General features: G+C 45.0%; 2 protein-coding genes across 6 annotated transcripts in view; both read right to left on the bottom strand.

Annotated features, from left to right (window-relative positions):
• The window catches only part of GAD2 (glutamate decarboxylase 2), a 90,594-nt gene extending 80,704 nt beyond the window's left edge, over nt 1–9,890 (bottom strand). The window contains exons 1-6 of the mRNA XM_072742090.1: nt 7,417–9,890; nt 6,657–6,716; nt 6,313–6,462; nt 5,064–5,297; nt 714–804; nt 29–141 (exon numbers count right to left, since the gene is read on the bottom strand). Of these exons, the coding sequence (XP_072598191.1) occupies nt 29–141; nt 714–804; nt 5,064–5,297; nt 6,313–6,462; nt 6,657–6,716; nt 7,417–7,492 (724 nt within the window). The 5' untranslated portion in view covers nt 7,493–9,890. The remainder of the gene's footprint in view (nt 1–28; nt 142–713; nt 805–5,063; nt 5,298–6,312; nt 6,463–6,656; nt 6,717–7,416) is intronic.
• A 26-nt stretch (nt 9,891–9,916) lies between these two features.
• MYO3A (myosin IIIA) overlaps nt 9,917–23,103 on the bottom strand; it is a 372,796-nt gene continuing 359,609 nt past the window's right edge. For 2 of the 5 annotated variants that reach the window (XM_026013647.2, XM_072742041.1), the window contains exons 33-35: nt 19,639–19,679; nt 18,109–18,252; nt 11,683–12,237 (exon numbers count right to left, since the gene is read on the bottom strand). In XM_026013647.2, the coding sequence (XP_025869432.1) occupies nt 12,120–12,237; nt 18,109–18,252; nt 19,639–19,679 (303 nt within the window). In that variant the 3' untranslated portion in view covers nt 11,683–12,119. Of the gene's footprint in view, nt 12,238–18,108; nt 18,253–19,638; nt 19,680–23,103 lie in introns of all 5 variants that reach the window. The other 3 variants (XM_072742058.1, XM_072742050.1, XM_072742032.1) reach the window with 2 other exon arrangements.

The following is a 23,103-nucleotide window of genomic DNA, read 5'->3' as shown; positions in this document are numbered from 1 at the left end:
AAACACAAAGAAAGGTTGAAATATATACCAGGAGAAAATATCCCATCGCCAGAGCCTCCCGGCCAGCCAATGATTTCTCTCATTTTCTTTAGCGTGACATATTCCAAGAGCACAAATACTGGAGCAATTTCATAGGTGAACCTGAAACATAGCAATGACCACATTTTGTGTATGTAACTCAAAGAAATACTTCCTCAAAAAAAAAAGAAATACTTCCTCATTACCACATCTATAACTATCGTATATAACTTTTTTCAAGCCCTACATTCACGTTTTAATTATAGCATTAAGCAGAGAGAAAATAATGTCTTCTTAAAGGTTGCCCATTTTTCTATATTCCTGAAGTTAAGAGCTTAATGCCCAAGGGTCATTTATCATATTGAATAAATAAAGAACATTGCAGAATAATACTATTTAAAAGACATCATCTGGTCGCATTCCCTTTTCACATTATACATAATTATAAACCCAAAATGCCAAAAAAGTTGCCTTTTGTGTTTGAAAAATGTTACATAGCTTTGATTGCATGAAGACTACATCAGGACTATTTTAAGTTAGAGTGAACACTCATATACTTCTGAAGTTTGTATCATTATGTTAGGGGCTATGTAATTCAAAAGTTAGATGAGAGGTAGAATAAAGACTATGAAATCTCACTAATAACTATCCTGAATTAAACACACACACACACACTCTCTCTCTTAACTACTTACATGTTTGTGTTTGCTGTTGATGTCAGCCAGTCTGCTGCTAATCCAACCATATCCAGTCCAGTGGAAAGCTGATTGAAATATCTAGGATGCCCTGAATAAAATAGAATATAGAATACTAGAATCAGGACTGCATCCAGTGAAAAGAAATGCCTCTCAAACACGTGATTTCTCCAGCTAAAGAACCTTAAAGATCCTTCAGTGATAGGAAAATCCATATTCAGAAACCCAACATGTGCATGCATGCAAACAGACACACCAAAAAGGAGCATTTCATCTAACAAGAGAGACTATTTTGGATTTTGGTATTTCTTAAAACACACTCTAAAAAACTTCCTTTAAACATTATCCTATAAAACAAAATAACAACTGTGGTTTGCAGTGTGGATGCTACATTATTTCCTAGCATCCTTTCATTACATTTGCAAACTAAAATGTGAGTGTAATCCAAAGCTAATCTTGCATACACTCATGCCTCTAAAAATCCTTTTTTTGTTGTTGTTGAAGTTGTTCAGGGAATCAATCAGTCATATCATGACATCCACCAGGCATGCCAACATTCATAATGACATCAGTGACAAATGACTGATGGTTGCAAAAGGCAAGACATAAATGAGAAAATAGGACACTCTGTTGAGTGATTTTCCCTGGATTCAAAAGGTGATGATGCCTGAAGAGGGCATGGGCAAATCTAATTCTGGTCAATTCTTTTCTGTCCAAATATTTGATGACAAACAACAGAACTCCTTCATAGTTGTGATTTAAAATAATGCAGGATACAGTCAACATCACTGCCTTGTCAACAGGATACATGAAGATATACTCAATGGGCTGATGAGTCCCATTAGCAAGGCTTATCTAATTAACTTCTAGACTTCTCTAAAACTCTAAAGGAGTTGACATACAAATTCTCCTGAGGCCATTACTTAAAATGTGATTGTAAATATCTCATTAGAATTTCATTCCTTGTCTTGCCCTGTTAAAGCCTATCTCTAAATCTGTGATTTGCTTGGCAGCAAAAATTTTGGAAGATTGTCAATTATGGAAATAGCATCTGATAGAAAGGCATCCACCACTTACTGGACACCTGTCTGAAGCCGGGGGGATGGCGGTCTCTCAGGCCAGCATGGGCAAAACAAGATAAAGGAAGGCAATGGGGATAGCAAGGACAAAAGTCAACACAGAGCTTATCTCCAGGACTGGAGTGCTCTCTTATCAGCCTCAGGCATGTGGCTAGACAATTAGACACGGAAAAAAGATAGGAGCTGGGAAAGGGCACATTTCAAAGAGACTGGGATTTGTGTGGTTCTCGCTCATTCTCTCGCATTGTTTTTGCCTTCCTGTGGCTGTGCACAGTACCCTTCTACCTTTTCCCCTCTTTACTACACCCTCTGATGCTGGCCCTGTCAGTTTGTGCATCCACAGAAAGTGAGAAAGCCCCCTTGCTGCTGCCAAGGCCTGGGTCTGGAGCAGCCCTCCCCTGTCTCTGCCTCATTGACTCCCCATTTCATTAGAGCTCACAGCTGAAATCACAGCCGCTACTCCCTCCTGATGCCTCTTCATTTCTCTTTCCCTAAGCCATTTCTTTAGAGCGAGGAAATTAATAAAGATTAGCAAATCAATCCATTAATCTAGTCTCCCAATTCATATGCATTTTCTAGATGAATCTGGTGTCTATTATCACACACTATTTAACTCTCTGGAAACTCTGGCATGAAAACCTCTGCAAAAAAATTGCGAGAAATTTCAAGGTGTGTGTTGGGCTCCAGGATATCAAAAGGCCAATCCGCCCTGCTGACTGCCTTTGGAAAACTGTGAAACAAGTTTGAGGCTTCAGTGGCTTGACTCCCTTCTCTATTTTTTTTTTTTAACCTTGGTCTCCCATTGCATCTGAATCTCTCCTACTTCAAAATTCTCATTCACTGGTAGTGATGTGAAAAAACGGAGGGAGACAGTGTGACATGTTAGAACCCCATGTCCTCTTGATTTCTGCAGAAGTACGCAGCAAAAATATTCTATTTGCTCCCTTCCCGGGACCCCCCCAGTCCCCAGGATGCCAGCGAATCCAGGCAGGGCTCTCGGAGAGAAAGGGTGTGAGAGACCTGCCTTGGAGGCTGCCAGCTGCCCCATCCAGCCGAGCTGGGCATCCAGCCGCCGCCGCCGCCGCCGCCCCCACCGGGCCGGGAATGGGCGGCCAGGCGCAGCCCACAGCCGGGGCGCCAGCGAGGAGGAAACGTGAGGTTAGAGCCGCTCGCGCCTCTGGACCGCTCCCCGCAGATTAACAGATGAGCTCGGAAGGATGCGCCCGCTCTTCGAACAACCAGCCCCGGGCAGCTCTGAGCCTCTAACTACAATGCCTGTCACAAGGATGGTAACTACTTTACAGACCCTAAGTAGTACTGGTTGTCAAATACCAGTTATAGCATAAAAACCTGTAAACTTGCCAGTAAAAAATAGGTGACTGGGGTTAATTCTTTGAAATGCTATCTGGGGGTGGAACAGGGAAGATCAGAAGACTACGTATGCTATGAATAATATTGATATTGATGCTGAGGAATCCAACTTAATCATATTTCCCCCTCGACTTTAAATGAAATGCATTAGAGCTACAATTGACAAACAATTTCACAAGCATTATGGCAAAATTTAAGAACTGAATTGCCCCATCTTCTCTTCACACTAAACGAAGCATTGATAGAACTATGACTTTCATGGTCTTGCAATTCCTATGATCTTAACTCTTTAAATTACATGTCAGACATCACCAGCTTTTAAGGATGAAGACGTAAAACATTTTTATAGGTTCTTTTGGTTTGGTAGCATTAAAAATAATAGGTAGCAACCTACTAGGATCATATTTACATATTAGGTTAGGGGAATGGGTCAAACGAAAATGAATTAAAAGCACTGTTCAGGTTTGCACCCACAGATACATCAAAAGCTGGGAGGAGGAATATCTTTAACGCCTAGTATATTCATCATGTGGATTCTCTGTGAACATAATTGAGAATGATAGCTAATAAGCCTTTAAAATTCATTTTCCACAGACCGGGTGTGATCAAAATCACCAAGGTAAATTCCTTTCCCTATGTTCCTAGTTCTAAATCTATAACCTCACAAAAGTGGATACTAATAATGCAGCAAATCGATTTCCCTAGGCTTCTCTGCATACTTTTCCTCTCTGTTGGTATAACGAATGCAAAAACAAAAGCAAAATGTAACTAAAAGTCATTCTTAAAATGCTTGTTGTTGATTAGAGTAATATGATAATTCATTAACCAAAAGATTTGAAACATAAAAGGATCAAGTTCTATGGTAATTGATATTCATGTGACATTTTTATTTCTAGTGGATCTTTTTTAAGGCTACAAATCAATTTAGGGCCACAAGGTATTCTATTCTTCATGAAATTCATTCATACTTATTTTTAATGAGTACACACTTTAATGAAGTGTAGTGCCATCATGCATCAGCATGATTAGAGACAATGCAGGAAAAGAAGGAGTAATCATGACCTGGGGAGATAAATAGCTGACTTTGTGTGGATAAAATGAAAGCTTAGAATGTGCCCGAATAAACGTCACACCTGGGGCTATAAAATGGATAGAGTATGAAGAATACTGTGAAATGTGGGGAAAAAAAAGCAATAAATACAAAATATATTTTAAAGGGTATTTGATTCCCCTCCCCCACTGATTTCCTTTATTTTATATTCAGAATGGCTATGAAACACACACATCCATGTATAACACGGTTGAATTGTTAAGCTAGTTTGTATTGTGTTTTCTTTTGTGTACATTTCTTTAAAAATAGAGAAAACCTCTGGTTCAAATCTGAAGTCCTGGCTATTTGAGACAATGCCAAAATATTATCCCTGGGGTGCAATGATTACATAGGATGGTTTGTCCAATGTCTGACCATTCCTAAGCCAAGGAAATGAACATAATTAGCACTACACTAGTATTTGGGCTTTTGTTTGGATCATGCCTTTTGAGCTTTCATTTCCATATTCCCTTTCTTTTTCCATTTTGGTCACTTCTACTGGCCTCTGCTGACAAATAGTGGCTTCTACATCAGGGGTTAATCTCTGTGGCCAAATACGTGCAATGTAAAATATGATGATTTATACTTAATGCGGTTATAATGTTTCTGATATCATCAACTTAAGAAGCATGAACATTAACAGTAAAAGGTGCCTTTTCTTTATATCATTCTAATGACTTTTTTAATTGATGAAAATAACTTTGTAAATTTGAAAATACCAGTAACTCCATAGAACAGAAAACATTTTTATATAAAAAAATAAAAATTGTAAAAGGAAAAAAGAGTTTTTTATTCGTGACTGGACAATACCTGTTTTAATTGCATATTTTAGAGTCGTTTGGCAATGCATCAAAATTTCCTCCAAATTTTGTGGTTGGTCTGCCAATTCCCAGTTATACTCTTGAAGGAGCTCATTAGGGTAATGGAAATCAATCACTTTGGTTGATCTATCGAAACTTTTCACAACATACTGAAGCAAAATGTCCATAACATCTTGCAGAAACGCCAAAGTGGGCCTTTCTCCATCACAGGCTGGCAGCAGGTCTAAAGAATGGAATCAAAATGCCACATTTTAATTTTACTGTGAAAATATCCAGGCAAAATCTTGATTCGACAATTTCTCTTTGGACTGAGAGATTTTGTGCTAAAGAAAAAAAAATCTGGAAACGCAGAGCATTTTCTTTAAAGGGGAGATATTTTTCAAAGATGCAGGAAAAAGAGAAATTGTTTTTCCCCCACCCCAAATTAATTCTTGTATTTCAATCTATAACGTACTGTTTGCTTTCTTTCTTTCTTTCTTTCTTTCTTTCTTTCTTTCTTTCTTTCTTTCTTCTTCTTTCTTTTAAAGGAGTGTGCCTCCATTCAACTATTTCACAAGGATCTGTCCTAAATGTTATAACTCAGTAAATCATCTTAAATGATTATGGAAATACGTCACATCAGAAATGTTTGAGGAATGCCTTTGGGCAAATCGGGCAAAGTGGAGCATGCAATGTTAGGATCTCTGACCCATTATGGTGCTCGCTATTTCCTAAGTCAGTGTGTGTATGTGTGTGTGTGTGTGTGTGTGTGTGTGTGTGTGTGCGCGCGCGCGCACGCTCATTTAGGTGCCTGGGTGTGTAAACACAAGAGAGTAAAACCGCGCGCAGGTCTCACGCGAATAGAATAGTGCCCCTGTGAAACTACAGCTACGAATTACCCTTGCGATCTAGAGCCCTAGGAAGTCTCAGTAATTCTGAACTGGAAACCGAGTCCCACCCGTTCAGTGGCCACCAGGAAGCCGACCTCGAGGTCCAGCGCGCGGGGACCTCCTCCATCCGCACCCGAGTCCCCTTGGAACGCCTGCGCCCAGCTCGACGCAGAGGCAGGGGTTGGGGCTCGGTCGGAAGGGACAGGCCCAGCATTTCTCGCTTTCAGCTGAAGCTTCACGTAAGGTCCTCCTCCGCCCGGTTCTCGACGTCTCGGGTCTCAGGCACCTGTCACCGAGTCCCTTTTGGTCGCGGTGGGTGGGGCAGAGCGAGGGACAGTGGCTCCCGGGGACCCCACGAGGCGCCTTTACCTGTTGCGTGTAGAAACGCATAGTTGACATCCGCTTTGGGGCAGCTGCAAGGCTTCTGATTACAAGCGCAGGCGGCCTTCCTGGAGGTGGCGCGCGGGGGCTCGCTCCCGCCACTCTCCGCCGGCTTCTCGGCATCTCCGTAGAGCAGGGCTAGGCAAGCATCACGAGAGCGCTGGTGAGCCGCCGCCGGTCCCGGCTCCCTCGCCCCTGCCCAACCCCGGCCAAGAAACCTCGACTCCGCTGTTGGGGATGCGGAGGTGAGAAGGTGACATTGCCCCCGCGGGACCCAGAGGCGACTGACCGGCCGCGTTGGACTCCCTCCCCGGCACGGGCAGGGCACTCACCGCACAGCTTGTTTCCGATGCCGCCCGTGAACTTCTGGGCCACCTGACACCAGGCTCTCGCTGCAAGGAAAGACAGGTAGGAGGACAACGAGGCAGAAAGACAACAGCGGACGAAGTGGGAAATTTCGTTCTATGGGAACAACCGCAATAAACCCGGGGTACGGAAAGGGGCCGCCCGGGGCTCCGCACCCAGGACAGGTGCAGGAGGGGCGCAGGAGCCTGGCGGTCCGGCCCAGCCTGACCTTACGCTCGCTCATTTGAGAAGCCTATACCCCAGCCCTTTGCATTTGCCTTCCAGGGGCCAAGAGGTTCAGGCAAACTCCCCTTCCTGGCTTCCTCCAACGAGTCTTCCTAGATAACGAAGCTGTCCATTTTCGTTGCACGCTCTCCTCCCTGACCAAGAATTCTCTTTTCCCTTATCCCCCGTTTCCCCACACCCACTCTATCCCCCCACAGGGTCCAGGCACCAAGATGGAGGCAGCACCCCAGGCCCACGGAATTCCGTGTCGAGGAGACGCCTCTGTGTCTGGAGGGCTCTCCCAGACGCACTGAAAAGGGTCTGAGATTCTTTGGGTGTCTTTCCAAGGGAGAAGGGCCTGTGGGGTTTTGGTCTCTTGGGCCATCAGGGACCTACAAGGATAGCAGAGCCAAGTGTCCGAAGTTTCCTGTTGCAGGTGGAAAAAACTCCTCCGTCTTCCCTAGCACCCCAAACCCCGGTCCACCCGCCAAGCTCGCCTGCTGCAGGCCCCTGTTCCCCTACCTGTGCTGGGGTTCTCGGGATCCCCGGAGCCATCTTCAGACCCGAAGGACCAGAAGCCAGAGCCTGGAGATGCCATCAGCGCTGTGAGACCGGAGCGGGTCGCCTCCGAGTGCGAAGTGCCGGCGAGCTGCCCTCGGCTCGGCCCTGCGCGCGCGTGCGTGTGTGTAGGAGTGTGGCGGGAGGAGGGCACCGCGCGGGGACCCGCGTGGCCGTGCGGCAGAGGGTGGGTGTCACACAGGGACAGGAGACGTGCGTGAGTGCGTGTGTGTGTGTGTGTGTGTGTTGGGGTTAGGGCTTAGAGACGCGGCAACTCTGAAAGCTGAGGTTAAAGAGGGAAGGAGACTGAAGGGTCCGCGCAACAGGAATATGGGAAGGCGCCGAACACCCGATTGCTTTTGAAGGCGAAGGAGTCCAATCGGGATCAATGAGGGGGCGGCGGAGAGAAAAAAAATGGGAGAGGGAAGATGCGAGGCAGACAGCGCGCACGAGCCGGAGTCAGAGTGGGTGGGTGGGAGGCGCGCAGGGGAGCCCCCGGGGAGCGCTCGCCGCGAGCCTGCGAGCAGCCCCCGCGAGCCTGCGAGCGCTGTCCAGGGTGCTAACGCCGCGCTCTGCGCCCGGGCTTCAGCGAGGGGTAGACCAGAGAGACCTTGGCGAGGCGGAGCGAGCGGCCGAAGCGAGGCTCACACGGGCATCGACTGGCGTATTGTTTGAGGTCTGGCTCCTGCTGCGGGGAAGGAGGCGCGATTTCCGCGCAGCCTTCTTCCAAGGCGGTGCTGAGGTCGCTGTGACCTCGAGAGCCCCGGCGGCTGGGCTGGAATCACGAGCGGTTCGTGAGCCTGGGGAGGGGACGCTTGGAGGAAGGGCGCCTACGCACTGAAGGGCTCATTTCAGCTGCTTAGGAGAGCCTGACGCCTTCCCGCTGAGCCCCGCGGTGCTCGGGAGCGCGTCATTCCTGCGCTTTGGGGAGCGCGGTCGCCGAACCCCCCCGTCCAGGATCTGCCTGACGGCTGGGAGGACTGCTGATGGAGGCAATTAAAATCCATGCAGGAGCCTATCACCGAGAACCTCGGGCTGGGGGGGAAAAATAAAACGAATGGAAACTTCTTGGAGGGGGGCGAGAGAGAGTCGCAGGCAGGCTGGATTGACGACTGGAGGGGGATGGGATCTGGTCATTTCGCGACCTTGGCCCGCGGAGGCGTGGAAGGGTTTGCTGCTTTCGTGTGACCTGAATCGATGTGTGTGTGGGAGGCGCGCACAGAGTTTCCAGCTAAGCAATCTGAGCTTTCCAAATTCAAGGCGGAAAGAAGGAAATGCCTGCTGGGCCCTCGAGTCAGCGGGCCTCAAATCAATGACCTCCCCCCACCCCGGCCCCTCCGAGAATCATCACGATAGCGGGGGTGGGTTGGGGTGGGGAGGTGGGTGCGGAGGTGGGGAGATTCACTATTTCTGAGGCTTGGTGGGAAGGGGTTTCTTCTTTCCTGAGAAAGTCAGAAATCTCTACTCTTTTACAATATCCTTTCGCTAGAAGCTGTTAAACAAAGGGAAGACGCCCCGAGATTCTGGGCCGCGTTGCTTTCCCTCGGTAGCAGAGATCGCCATCAAGCAGACCTCACGGCTCCTGGGCTCTTAGAGGGAGGGCGAGGAAGACCTCGTTGGGGAAACGCTGGGTCCTGCCTCCCGGGCGTGCATTCCCTTGGGCGAGCGAATATCATTTCCACTCTGCCGTTCACAAGCCCTCATTTCTCTGACCTCCTGAATCAAGCCCCCAAAGCTGCTGCCAAAGCAGCGACTCACGGACACTCGGTCTTGGCTACCATCCCTCGATCCTCGCCTAGGAAGGGCTTCATGGTGCCTCGGTGGCCGCATGCAAGCCCAAGTCCTGTGTCTCCAGGCACTCGCGGGCCTGGTTAATTCTCTCCACGAAGCTCTGTCTTCTTCTTATGCGTTGGACTGGGGGAGAGCAATAGGATCTGAACAGTGGCCAGGGAGTGGTTGTCTGGGAAGGGTGCTGGCCAGGTCCTGCCATAGGCTTGGTGCAAAGCCTTCTGTGTCGGGAAGCCTGCATCAGGCTGCCGGCGCTTGGTGGGCATGAAATGAGCCCAGGCCTCTGTTTCGCCACCTTTCCCAACGCTCTCGGCTTCAGTGGGCCCAAGTAACGATGCCTGGGTGTAAAGACTTCAGGGTTCGGTTGTCTGTGCGGGGCCGGGCAGCTCCGCAGCTCTTGCTCCACCAGGGCAGATGCGAGTCAGAGAGACTAGTTCTTTGTATCAATCATACCAAATCCTGGCAATGTTTTGCTTCAACCCATCAGGTTGGGGTTGCAGAACTTTTCTGCTATGGGTAAGTGGTTGAAGGCCTAAAGATTCTCACAAAGCCCCGAAGGAAGAAGCGGACTAACAAGGAAGATAGAAACCACAACACCTAGATATAACATAATTTTTTTAACGCAATTTAAAATTCTACTGTTTGAACTCGATTAAATCCAGCAGCTCTGGAGTACTTTGAATGTAATGGTGGTATTTGCATTTTTTATTTAACACACCCTACTTCACAGCACTCAGCGATCTGATTTGTCTTTCCTTAACATGGTCCCTCCCTTCAAGGCAATTTGCTTTATAAAGACTTTGATTTCGCAAAGGAGCCTGTTCCCCCCTACTCTCAGGCTTGGCGTTGGAGATAACAAAAGAGCTCAGGGAGGTAATAATTACAGTCATTAGTTCACAAAGGAGGCAGCCACCAAATGGGAAGGGGAGGCGGGCCAGCGCTCCGCGGAAAAGCTTTCTAAGCCTCTTCCTCAATAGAGGGAGAGAAACCCTTGCTCCTGGGGCTGCTCTCCCCGGCGGATTTCCTGGGTTGACCTATTTCTTGTCCACGGATTATCCAGAGATGGCATTGCAGGTCTCCCAAAGAAGAATGTTTGGCACAGGTTTTCCCCTGTGTCTTTCAGTGTTTAAATGTATAAGGACAGAAAAGGAAGGGAGACGGAAAGGAAGAGAGAAAGAGAAAGGAGAGAAAACAAAGACAAAAGAAAAAAAGGAAATAAAAACACTGAAACCTTTTACCAAGTGTTTGCATTCCCTTTCCCAGTTCCTACTTAAAAAGGGGGTAGAGAGTTTACGGAGGAAGCATATTGCTTCCCAATCCAGCAACCGAAGGGTGGGGCCTCTGGTCCACACAGGCCACTTTAGAAGCTTGAAGAAGGGGCCTGGCCTGGAAGGGGAGCTTAGCTTTTTCCCCCCAGAGGGCCTCCTGGTGCTGGGTGGATGGGTGGGTTGGGCTGGGTGGGGGGAACTCTCTCTCCTCCTCCACAGTGCACAGGGCTCGCAGGTGGTGGGAGGGCTTCACTGGTGCCTGTGCTAGGCCCAGCCTGCAGCCTGTCACAAGTGAGCAGTTGGTCTCTAAGGCTGATCCCAAGCCGAGGCCACAAGGAGAAAACCCAGGGAAGGAGCAGGACCTACAATACACTTAAACTCTGAGCTCAGTCGTGCCACAGGAGGAGGTTTCCCCTGGAGCAGGTCTCATTGTAAAATGAAGAGGTTGTGCCGGTCCTCTCTGGGGGTACCTTTCAGAGTCAACATTTTGGGTTGGATTACAGATGGGTGAGTGGCACAACAAACATTCACCCATTCTCACTCAATTCTCCAAACTTTCCCCCAAATTTCTGGGCTCTGGGCCACAGAAGCAAGTACACCAGCAGGAGGAACAAGCCCCATCCCAAAACCCTTCCCCCAACTCGGTCGACCGTCAAATCCCTTCGCCATCCTTCCTGACGCTCTTCAGACCGCTTAGAAGCAGAGAGTGTCCGTTCCAGATAGGCGCAACCCAGGTTTTAAAATAAGATGCGGTCAACTGAAGGAAGGCAAACCTCTGCCCGCCCATGGTCCTCCTCTTTCTCTTAAATACGCCCAAATTCAGAACCGAGGAGATTGCCTCAAATTTGCAGACAAGTAGAACCTAAAAACCCTGACTTTGCTCAGTGGTGGGGCTAACGGGGTGTGTGTGTGTGTGTGTGTGTGTGTGTGTGTGTGTCGGCGGGCAGGGGGTTGCGGTGGAGACTTGGGGATTTGTCGCTAGGCCATGTTGGGGCACAAGATCTGGGTTTTAACTTACATGGTATGTTTGTTTGGGAAGGCTGCAGGCTGGCGTTGTTCGCTGGAGACGAGAGGCACTGTCACCCCCTCCCTGGGGACCTGCACGGTTGGGCAGCAGTCGTCCAGCCCTAACGGGGAATGTGGTGGCCCAGCCCCGAAAGCCACGGACTTTCCCAGGCACTTTCTTTATTTAATCACCTCAACAATCACGAGAAAGGAAAGCGCGAGTCCGAGATGAAGTTCATCTTCAAAGCTTCCCCCGGGCCCCGGCTTTGTTTTACTTGCCCCTCCAGTGTCCCGCGGGCCTGGGAGAGCCGTTTCCAAGGGAAAAGAAATCGGTGACGTCTCCCAAAATGAGAGAGGAGGGATCAGCGCGAGGTCGGGCGCATCCGATCCACAGGAGTTGCAAATGGGTGAACAAAAGGATACACAGGGGGCCAGGGATGGGGTGCCCCAACTGGCGGGCCGGTGGGAGCGGAGGGGGCGGTCGGAAGGGCTCTGAGAATTCTCCGTCTCCGGAGGCGCCAGCGCCCGAGGGTCTCCCGCCTCGGCCCCTGCAAGCCCCCCAGTCTCCCGCGCATCCCCCCGGCGGTGGCCCCGGGAACAGCCGGGCTACACCTGCTGCAGGAGGCGCTGCCGCTGGGAGGTTTTACGCAGGAGCCTCCTGTAGTCGTAGGGGTTCGCTGCGGGGTCATTTCCCTCGGGCTCCGGGTCCTCCTCCGCCCAGCACCTGCAGCGAGACCCGGGCCGCGGAGTTAGAGGCGCCAGCGGAGCAGCGCAGCCCCGCCCACCCGGAAAGCCGGTTCTGTTCCCCCACCTCCCACCCACCGCAGGCATTTAGGAACCGCACTTTCAAAACATCGGGAGAGTGGCCGAGTGCAGCTGCACAATTTTCTCAGCAGGTTTTCAACTGTCCCCGTGCCGGCGGGGGAATCTGGTGACTCTGTGTCAGATGACAGCCAAGTAAGGCGGCAGAAGGTGTAGCTGGGAGAGGTGAGCTTCCTTCGGTTTGCAAGAACTCACAGCCAATAAACAAATATTTATTTTAGTACCTTAATTTTTTTCCACCATAGTTCGGTCAAGCAGGAACATTCAAAGCGCCTAAATAGATAACCATCATTTCGCACTTTAAAACTGCTCAAATGTTTCTCGGAAGCACTCCTCCCAAATCGGATCAACCACTGTGAGTGGTGGTGCCTGTCAGCTCTTTCAAAGGAGGCCGCTCCACCACGTTTCCTGAACCAACTCTACCTTTAGATTCAGCAACTTGCCTCTGGAGGAAGGGCACTCTCTTCTTCCAGATGCACTCATTTACTTATGTGGTACCTGCTAAGTATTAGCCTCAGTGTAGGCTAAAGGTGAACAAAAATCCCCACTCTCATGGAGTTGAAGAGGAGCAGACTATAGGGACAACCTTCCCATGCCAGGTGGTGAGAGGTGCTATGCAGAAAAATAAGGCAGCCTAGTGAGAGAAGACTGGTGTGACATATGTGTTTGTGTGTACAAGCAATTCCGTTGAGGGTGACCAGGAAAGGCCCCTCTGGTAAGGTGACACATGTGAGAAGAGTCCTGAAGGAAGAAGAGGTGTGAGTGAGCCAGGCAGATCTCTTAGGGAAGAGTGGTCCTGCCAGGATAATGGGTCAACCAGTGTAAAGGCCCCGAGACTATGGTGTGTGTATGGTGTTCAAGAACAGCAAGGAGGCCATTGTGGCTTGATTAAAGCAAGCAAGGGGGAGACAAGCAAGGAAGGAGAGTAGGAGGAATGAAGGGACAATGTGGCAGAGAACTGAGTGCTTTGGAACCCTGGCAAGAATTTGAATTTTACTTGAGCTAGGGAGACACTGGAGGGATATGAGTGGAGGATTGGTTCATAAAAGGATCTGACTGCTACAGGGGAAGTAAAGAGGTCTGTTAAAAGATACTGCAAAAGTCCAAGCCACACTGATGGTGAGGCTTACAGAAGAGGAAAGAACTGACCAGCTTTTGGTCATGCTTGAAAGTAGAACTGAATGAGTCTGCTGATACTTTGGATGTGGGGTATAAATGAAAAGAATCAAGAATGGCTGTGCGGTTTTTGGTCAACAACTGAAAGGATGAAGTTGGTATTTAATGAGATGAAGAAGGTTAAAGGAGTATATTTTTGGGGGGAGGGGGAGATAAATGTTTTGGTTTTGGTTTTTCAAAATTTGAGATATTTATTAGACATCCAAGAGGAGATAATGAATAGGCAGTTGGATATATACATCCTTATCTAGGCTAGAGATTTCAGTTTAGGAATTTTAAGTAAATAGATAATATTTAAGGTCATGAGAGTATTTGTTGATAAAGCAAAGGGTTGGGACACTCCAATGTAGAGAGGCAAGAGAAATGAGGAGGAATCAGTAAAGGAGAATTAGAAGAGAAGCCAGTGAGGGAGGAGGCAAATCAAGAAGTACTATCCTGGAGTCCAGGGAAAATTGGTTTAAAGAAAAAAATGCAAAATGCTTCTGCTAGGACAAGATAAAGATTGAGAATAGATCATGGGATATGGCAAAATTGAGGTCACTTGTGACCTTGATAGGGGCAGTTTCAGTGGCCTGGTGGGGACAGAATCTTGAGTGCAGGGGCTCATGAAAGAATGGGAAGCAAGGGCATTGAGAAAGAAGGATCACTCTCGTGTAAATGCTCTTTTGCTATCATGAAGAGCAGGAGCATGGGTTTTGGAAGGGGGATTGAGTCAAGGGTGTTTTTTTTATGATGGGTCCAATTATATCATGTTCACAGATTGTCAGAAATGATGTAGTAGAGAGGACAGACATTCAAGATGTAGAAGAGGGAGGGGAATAACTGCAGGACAACGTTCTTGAGCAGGTAGAAGGACTTGGATTCCGTGAACAACAGGAAGGTCTGGCCCTCATTAGTAGGAGAGTTATCCTTAGTAAACGGAGGGAAGCATATAGGTAAGCGGTAGGTTTGGCCGTAGGAGTATGTGTCTGTTATCTATTATTTTCTCAGTGAAACAGGAAAGATGGTTGTCATCTGAAAGCAAGGAGATTTTGAAGGTTTGAGGAGAGAGGAAGGCATCTGAAAGAGTGGCCTGGGAAAGTGGAACAGTGGAATTTCAGGGAGATACAGTATTGCAAAATAGCTGTAAGGGGGCCCACCTCAGGTGTGTGCTCATACATCTCGAGTGAGGTTTGGTTGTGTTTTTCTCTAGCCATGTACAGCTGTGTACGTGCAGGTATGAACTGGGTAAAGTTGGGTTTACCCAGCGTTGGAGTTTGCCAGTTGACTGACTGAGGGAGAAATGAGCAGGATCATTGAAGGTATACGCAAAGCAGGGAAAATAATAATCAAAGGAGACAGCTAAACTTTTGCTTGCAGATGAGTATGCCCTTATTCTAGTCCATTCTGAATAGAGAATTAAAAAAAAAGACACCTTTGGGAAGGTTTTTAGGGCATTTGAACTCAGTGGATATTTGACAGGAAAGGTCTTTGGGATACCCATGGGTATCTATGGGGCAGGTGATCATTCTCTTTTGATCAACTGACTTGAATTCTCATACCTATTCAGCTCATTTCTGTTGTGAGCATGTTGAGTATCAACCATCTTCCAGGTACACCACACATGTTATCTTGAATTCTAAGGACAACATCGCAAGGCCTGAGAGGTTTTCCTTAGGCTTCGTTGGCAGATGAGGAAACAGACTGATTCTACTTGATACAGCAAGTGAGGAGTGGAATGAGGATTCAAAAATCCATGTCCACCCCACTCAAATCTCATACCTTCTCCAGTGTACCCCTTTGCCTCTTTTCTGCTGATATTTTCTTCGTGATTCTACTATCCCTTGGCCAAGGCACTCTTGTTACATTTTTTCCTTCCCTGACCATCCTCCCTATATCTCCTTGTCATAATTAAAACTTGGCTATGCCTTAAAAACCCTCTCATTATTGCTCAACAGAGATCCCACTAAGACCCACCTTAGGAGATGAGGGGCCCTTAGTTCTGTTGTCTTCTAATGACATCCTCTAAGCATGACCTGCTCCTACTTTTAATCACTTAAAATCCATGAGATGCCCAATGTCATCACTGTTGTGGTTCCTGATTCCCAGACCTACTCGCACCTTCCTGGGTGACATTAGTCATACACTTGGTATATGTGCATATTAAATATACAATATATAAAATATTATCAGAATAATGTTTACTTATTAATATATAAAATAATATACTTGTTTGTATATAATATATAAGATATATATTTATCACATAATAATTTAATGTATATAATAATTATATATATATATTCTTTCTGCAATAATATCTTCCAAGACACACTTTGAGGCCAAGTTTCTTTAATTGTCTCCAGAGGTCTTTTAGAGCTGTTTTTCTGTGTTTTGTTTTCTATTTATTTACTTGTTTGTTTCAGAGGTAGAATTCAGTGATTCATCAGTTGCATGCAACACCCAGGGCTCATCACATCAATTGTTTTCTATTTTAAGTCCAGGATCCCATCAAGATTTACTTGGTGCATTTATAGTTTTGTCTCTAGTCTTTCTTAGCTTAGAAAAATCCCCCTCTTGGAGTTACCTTGTTTAGCTTCGTTTGATCATTTACTTTCTCTCTAGAGTCAAGCTCTTTGGTGATGAGGATGACATTGTTTGCACCACTGTGTCCACCCCTTTCTCAAGCACCCAGCACAGGGCTTTGACAGGGAAGCAATACAGAATAGCGGTTCATGTCATTGACTCTAAACTCAAAAAGGCCTGTGTTCAGATTCTGGCTCCCTTGCTTTTTATCTAAGTGACTTTGCAGTCATTAAACTTTGTAGACGTAGTCTCCTCATCTATAAAATGGGGCAGTGAGAGGGACTGTCTCACAAGGTTGCTGTAAAAGTTAAATGGGTGAACAGCATAGCACCCAGCCCAAAGGAAGCACTCAGCCAATGCTGGCTTCTAGCATTGGCTAATCCCCCTAATCCACGTCTGCAGACCTGGATGCAACACCAGGCAGTATTTCAGGGATATAATGCTTTTTATAGTAGATGTGTGTCTGTGGTTGGGGGGAAGGGGAGAATGAATATACTAGAAAGGAGGCAGATTGGGTTGTTAAAATGGGAAGTGGATATGTCAATGGAAAGCAATTTGAGCAGGAAGTGAAAAACCTTGGATCTTAGTTCATTAACTCAGTGTGTGACTTGGGGCAAGTCACTTAATCTTTTTGGGCACTTGTTATTCTCCTGTGATTAGACTGGGGCATCTAAGCTCCACCAATGTTACAGTTCTTGATCCTCAGGATGGAGGAAACACATCTTTTGGAGACAAGGGGCAGAAATCAAGTAGATTCTGGAAAAGCAAATAAAGATGAAAAGATCCACCATCTATGGAACCTGTCCCCTATGCCACACGTGCTGTTAAATACTTCACAGACATCATTTCACTTAATCTCTAATCTCTACGATCATTTCACTTAATCTCTATGACAATGTGGTAGTTACTAGTGAATCCTTTTCCAGATGTGAAAACAAGCTTGGAGAGGTCTGGTAACATGAGCAAGGTCCTCAACTGCCAAGTGGCAGAATCAGGATCCAATCTAAGGCTGACTGACTTTAAAACTTCTTCCCTTAACCACCAGGTCACACTGTGTAAGAAATGGTGAGGCTTCTGAGTGCTCTATGCTGGCAGGATGTTCACTTAGGATTCTGGAAGAACAGCTTTCCATTGCCTGTCATTATTCCCATTTCTTATAAACCACATTTCCATTTTATTATGTGCCCTCAATTCTCAAAACTTCACAGAGAATTTTTTTGGGGGAAAAAATTCCAAAATAATAAGTAAGCTACAAATAGTTTAAGTACTTAATGTCAAACAAAGTTAGTGGTGAACTGAGAAATCAAATCCCAAACATGTATTTCTATATGAGTCTTTCTTCCAGATATTATTTGGGTCTGAAGTCATGGATTCTGAGAAATGACAGCATAACTGAGCCAGTAAGTGTTGAAGATTCCATTGGTTAGTATTTCAACACAGAGTTTGGTTTATTGCTTGTCATTAGTAGGACTATGTAATTTATTGTCCAAAGTAAGGTACTTTTTAAATTTAAAAAAAAATTGAAAAGTAATTTTTATTTATTTGAGGGGGTGGGGGGGAGAGAGAGAGAGAGAGAGTGCAAGAGCACACACAGGCCGCAAGTGAGGGGAGGGGCGGAGGGAGAGAGTCTTCAGATTCCCAGCTGAGTGCAAAGCTCACCACTGGGTGTGTGTGTGTGTGTGTGTGTGTGTGTGTGTGTGTGTGTGTGGAGGGGCTGATGTCACAACCTATGAGATCATGACCTAAGCCGAAACTAGGAATCAGATGCTTAACTGAGCCACCCAGATGCCGCAAAGTGAGGTACTTTTAAAAGAAGGTGCTGTTAACAATGACACCAAGAAAACAGGTATGAAACAGGTTGTCTAAATACTCTACCATAATCCTTGAATTTACTTTTAAACGACACATCAGTCTTAAGAGGCACTATTCAGTGAGAATACTTTGTTACAGTCCAAACACAATGACAGTGCTTCAGAAATGGAATTCTTAGTAAAACATAGAAAATGCTATTCTTTAGGAAATAGTGTATTACCTGTTGTCAGCATTAAAATATTGATGCTGGTGTTCTCCATGTTGTCTTCCACCTCTTACACTAGGGTTATGTTCCTTTGGTCTAGAATGACTGGGCAAAAATTCCTTGTAATAGAAATCTTCCAGGTCTAATAATTTTCCTTGACTGTAAGTAAACACATAAACACATCATGGTTTCAATCTACTTTTATACTCAAACTTACAGGATACTTGTTTTCTTCTTTTATTTTATATAATTTAGGAGTAACACATACATGTCAATAGAAACAAGAGGAGTCTTGGAATACATAAGACAGTATACACCATAAATTAAAAAGGGAAACAAACCCCTCATCTCTTACCTTTAAGAGAGCATTAGCTGCTGGAGCAGCTTTTCCTGGCTTCATCTTATTCACGTTGGCCCAAAACTAGCAGTTGCTAGATAGCCAGTGATTATAAAGTTCCAGCTTGGCCAGTCTAGGACAGGGTTCACAACTGACCCCCGGGCCACTATGAGAAAAGCTGACTTTAATGTGTCAACACAGCATTTTCCAATTTTCTCAGCCATCAGTTAAGTACAGATGTATACAATGTTTCATGATCTTACTTTACTCCCCTCACAGGTAACCTTCTGTCCTCTCCTTACTGTTGGTCTTTAGTGGGTTAATTTCTGTGCTAAATGGTAATTCCTGCACAGGATATACACACAGGGGTATGTCTGTGACCATCTTAATTCTTGGATTTACTCCCATTAGTTTTGATTCCTGCGATGCTCAGTACCTGTAGTCTGATGCGACTTCATAAGAGGTTAACAGGGAAGGGTCTGGAAAATGACCAAGTGTTACAGAGTTTCTGGGGAAGTTGCTTTCAAGTTACAGGTGCCAATTGACAAATTAACTTTCAGAATGCCACTGATACATAAATCAAGAGTTCAGTGTCCACTGGTACTCAATAAAAAAAACCCCTTGATTGTTACTAGCACTCCCTGGAAGTCAGTTAATTTGAAATATTGGTATAATGTTAAGATAGTAAATTATTGGTGGGCTGAAATGTTACAGGAAAGGGGACTAGTGTGAATCTAAGTTGCCATACCTGCAAGGTAACACAAACCTTGTTTCCTGACAAATTCATAAATATTATAAGGAGTGAGATTGAACATGTGTTGGAAGAACAAAAAGCAAAGGAGTTTGGGGAAAGAAAGTTCATGGACACCAAGTGTGTTCAGATTGCCCAATCAAAACCATATTAATGGACAGAGAAAAGCAAATTCTGTATGGGGACAAAACAATTCACTCATAAATGATCTGAGTTCTTAATGTATGCTTTGCACTATGCTAATTCAATATGTTTCTAATAGGTAAGATGATCTTCTAAATTACATATAAACCACATATTTATAATATAAATGTATTGAGAGGATACTACTTTCCAAATCTATTCACATAAAATAGGTGATTTTAAAAATATAGGTGATTTTCAGTTGTAATTTGAACATATGGATTTTTATTTTGTTTTGATAAGATGTCATTGAAATTTAGAAATAATAATTTACCTATCTTTTCTTGGTCTTCGTTTTTCTTCTTGGATTGATTTCTAAAGGGAATGGAAAAATTTAAAAATTAATATATGATCAATATAATGTAATCATTAATATTATTGATGTATTTACTATAATCTTAATATATAAATACATTTGTTCCTATAAAGTCAACTTAGACATAAGCAAGTGGATATAATGTTTTTAAAATATAATGAAATATAATTCACTCAAAATTTACTAATTATAAATTTGTGAATGCTTTTTACTGGGCCTGGACTGTAATTAATCTTTGCATTCCATGTCAAAAAAAGAGTTTGCCACACAGTGACCAGTGAACACAAAATTACCTAAGGTCCATCTGCTTACAAATGGGAAAAAACATGTCAGAATTCCTAGAAAACCCATTTCTCTATTACAAATGCAGCTGTGAGTTAGGTAAGTTGCTTAGGCTGCTTTAATGTCTTGTGTATATGTCATCTTTGTCTGCTGGCAAAGCAGATGGGTGAAGGCAGATGTTAACAGTCCACAGAAGAGTAGAAGTGTGACTTCGCTAACTTATAGGAGCCCATTTACGGCATAAAAGCAACAGAATAGATGATATATGTGTTCATTTGCAAATTTTTTTTCCAGTTAAGAACTTTATGTATTAAGGCACAAATTAGAATATATAAGTCTGGATTTAATTAGATACAATTTTAATCAATACATCAATCTGAACACTAATGAAATGGTACGTCATTTTACCTTACATACAAAGAAATATCACCTTTTGTATTGTAACACTAGTAATGTGTTTCACTGTGTTCTGGCTTAAGGTATTTGAACTCACCTATTTACATGTTGTAAGAGCATATATCTGTCTTTTAGGCTGAGAGAACAAATAGTACACTCACCGTGAACAGGCTGAAGATTTTGTAATTGTGGGAACTCTAATGCTACAAGTTGCACCATAAAAGTGCAAGACAATAAAAATGGCAACTAATAATGGTTTGTAAGTATTGAGGGTGGTCCCCGGTATTTTTAGGCACCCTAAATCATTTTTCTCCCTCATGATCTATCATTTGTAATACACTAAAATGGTGGATGAGTCAAATAGTTCATGGTTTCATCTCTTCTTACTGGTTGGTATTTTAGTGGGTGAAGGAGGATGAAGATTGGGAATGCTTAAATGCATCAAGTCTGGGAGTGGACCATTCAAGAGCTAACCATGTAAGGAGCAGGACACCAATTACATTCCTGTCCTCCTTCTTATTCCTATTACATTCTTGATCCAATGCCCTGGGCCAGAAAGTGCTCACAAATAATTATATTACCGCCATAGGTACAATGGGCCCTAGCAGTCTAGTGAAAGATTTCCGCAACTCAGTTGGTGTTAGTTGTGGTTGTTGTTCTTTTAATAAGACAGAGGTCCTGCCTCCTTGTTCCACTGTCTGAAAAAAATGTCTCTTGTTCTTGACAACAAATTTCTATAATCCAAAGCTATGCTTAAATGATGGCAATATGTTGAATGACAGAGATTCCCTTTCCACCACCATGAATCAAATGTTTTGTCTTTGAATTCTGAAGCTGGCAAGGGACCCCTTTTTATTTGGGATCAGCATTTCCATCTGAGAGACTGTGTATTTAATTTGGTTCTCAGTTATAAGAATCTCAGGAAGAGGAAAGAGGAAGAGGAAATACTGTCCAGGCTTATGCTTATTTCAGTCTTGCCTGCAGTAGAATATTCTAGTGAAACATCACTCAAAAATACGTTTTTCCAAAAATCATTCAAGGCGGTTTATAATGGAAGCAATTATACAAGCAAGGTAATAAAGTGGAGGTTGTAAATGAGGAAGAAAGTTGGCAAAAGTGTTAGGATGGAACCTTACATTGGTCCCTTAGTGACCTGGCAGCTGGGGCCAGAGGGAAACATGAAACTGCATTTTTCATCGTGAAGAAGGAAGCATATTGTCCTTTCAGGGAAAGGATTTAATACTAATTTTATCACCTGGGACTTTCTATTAACGACATGGATTTAAAAAAATCTTTTCAATGATAGTTTTGAAATGATAAATTACTAGTTTGAAACTTGAAATGAAAAGAAAGAAGCAAATGTCCAATGGCAGTTTCTTGTAGAACTAGAAGAGAGAGAGAAAAGGAGATAAAGATGGCATAGGAATAAAGAGATGTTCTGGGGTGGGTATTTCTTGAGGAGGCCTTTGGAAGGTGGACATCTTTGCTCAGAGAACTCTGAAGAATCTGTTCCTCAGTCAGTTACACTACAACCTCTCCCCAGAACTTTAAAATTCGTATCTGGTACATTATGGCAGACACAATCTTACATTCCTTTTGGAAATACACTAACACTAACTACTTACTTATAGGGCTTCACAAGGATGGAGGAGGCAGTCAAAATGCAGAAGAGAAAAACAACAACCCCATATCCCAGTAGCCAAACTACCCACCCTTCCTACCTACCTATTAGTTTAGGGAAGACACTGGAGAAAATAATAAAACTGGCAGGACCTTTGAAGTGATTGTGTTTTGTTACTCATTTTTTGAGCAAACTGTTGGTCCTGAGTAACCTTGCTGATGGCTGCACAGATCTGAGTAGCAGAGCGGGCACCACACGCCAAAACAATAGGGTGTGCGTGCTCAGCTCAGGTCCTTCTTGGGCTTCTCGGGCTCGCTTCTTAGGCTCAGCTCACTCTGATTCTGGACATGAAAATAGCAACATTTCAGGGGCGTTTGGGCGGCCCAGTTGGTTAAGCATCTGATCCTTGATTTCAGCCTAGGGATGATCTCAGGGTCCAGAGATGGAGCCCCGTGCGGGGCTCCTCGCTCGCGGGGCGTCTGCTTCTCTCTATTTCTCTCCCCCTCTCCTTCTGCCCCTCTCCCTGCTTGTGGTCATTCTCTCTAAAAAACAAATAAATCTTTAAAAAATAGCAATGTTTCCTAGATGTAAGAGACTAAGAGCATCCAATCATAGAAGAGAGCTGGTATTGATTTAAGGCAGCCAGAATGATCACCTAGAGAAGTGACATCCAAGGAGAAACAAGAACTACGGGAACAGGTAATGCAGTTGGGCGCACAGCTGTTTGTGTCAGGAGGTGCAGGGACATCACCCCCAGGGCTCTGCAGGCCCAGGAGGGAGGACTGTAACTGCAGCCATGGGGTGTCACTGGTGAGCAGGTCCCTGCCTTCACAGAGCTCGTAGACTGGAGGGGAGAGGCAGACAGGAGAGGAGAACACATATATTTACAAGTGCTCTGAAGACCATGAAGCAGGGCCAGGTGAATACAGGGATGGGTGCTACCTCACAAATATGGGGTGCCTGGGTGGCTCAGGGGTTGAGTGTCTGCCTTTGGCTCAAGTCTTGATCCTGGGGTCCTGGGATTGAGTCTCACATCAGGCTCCCCGCAGGGAGCCTGCTTCTTCTTCTGCCTATGTCTCTGCCTCTCTCTCTGTATTTCTCTCATGAATGAATAAATAAAATTT

This window comes from Vulpes vulpes, chromosome 2, assembly GCF_048418805.1.
Source record: "Vulpes vulpes isolate BD-2025 chromosome 2, VulVul3, whole genome shotgun sequence".
Taxonomy (NCBI): domain Eukaryota; kingdom Metazoa; phylum Chordata; class Mammalia; order Carnivora; family Canidae; genus Vulpes; species Vulpes vulpes.
Note: the sequence above shows the minus strand (reverse complement) of the source record. Positions and strands in the feature narration are given on the sequence as shown.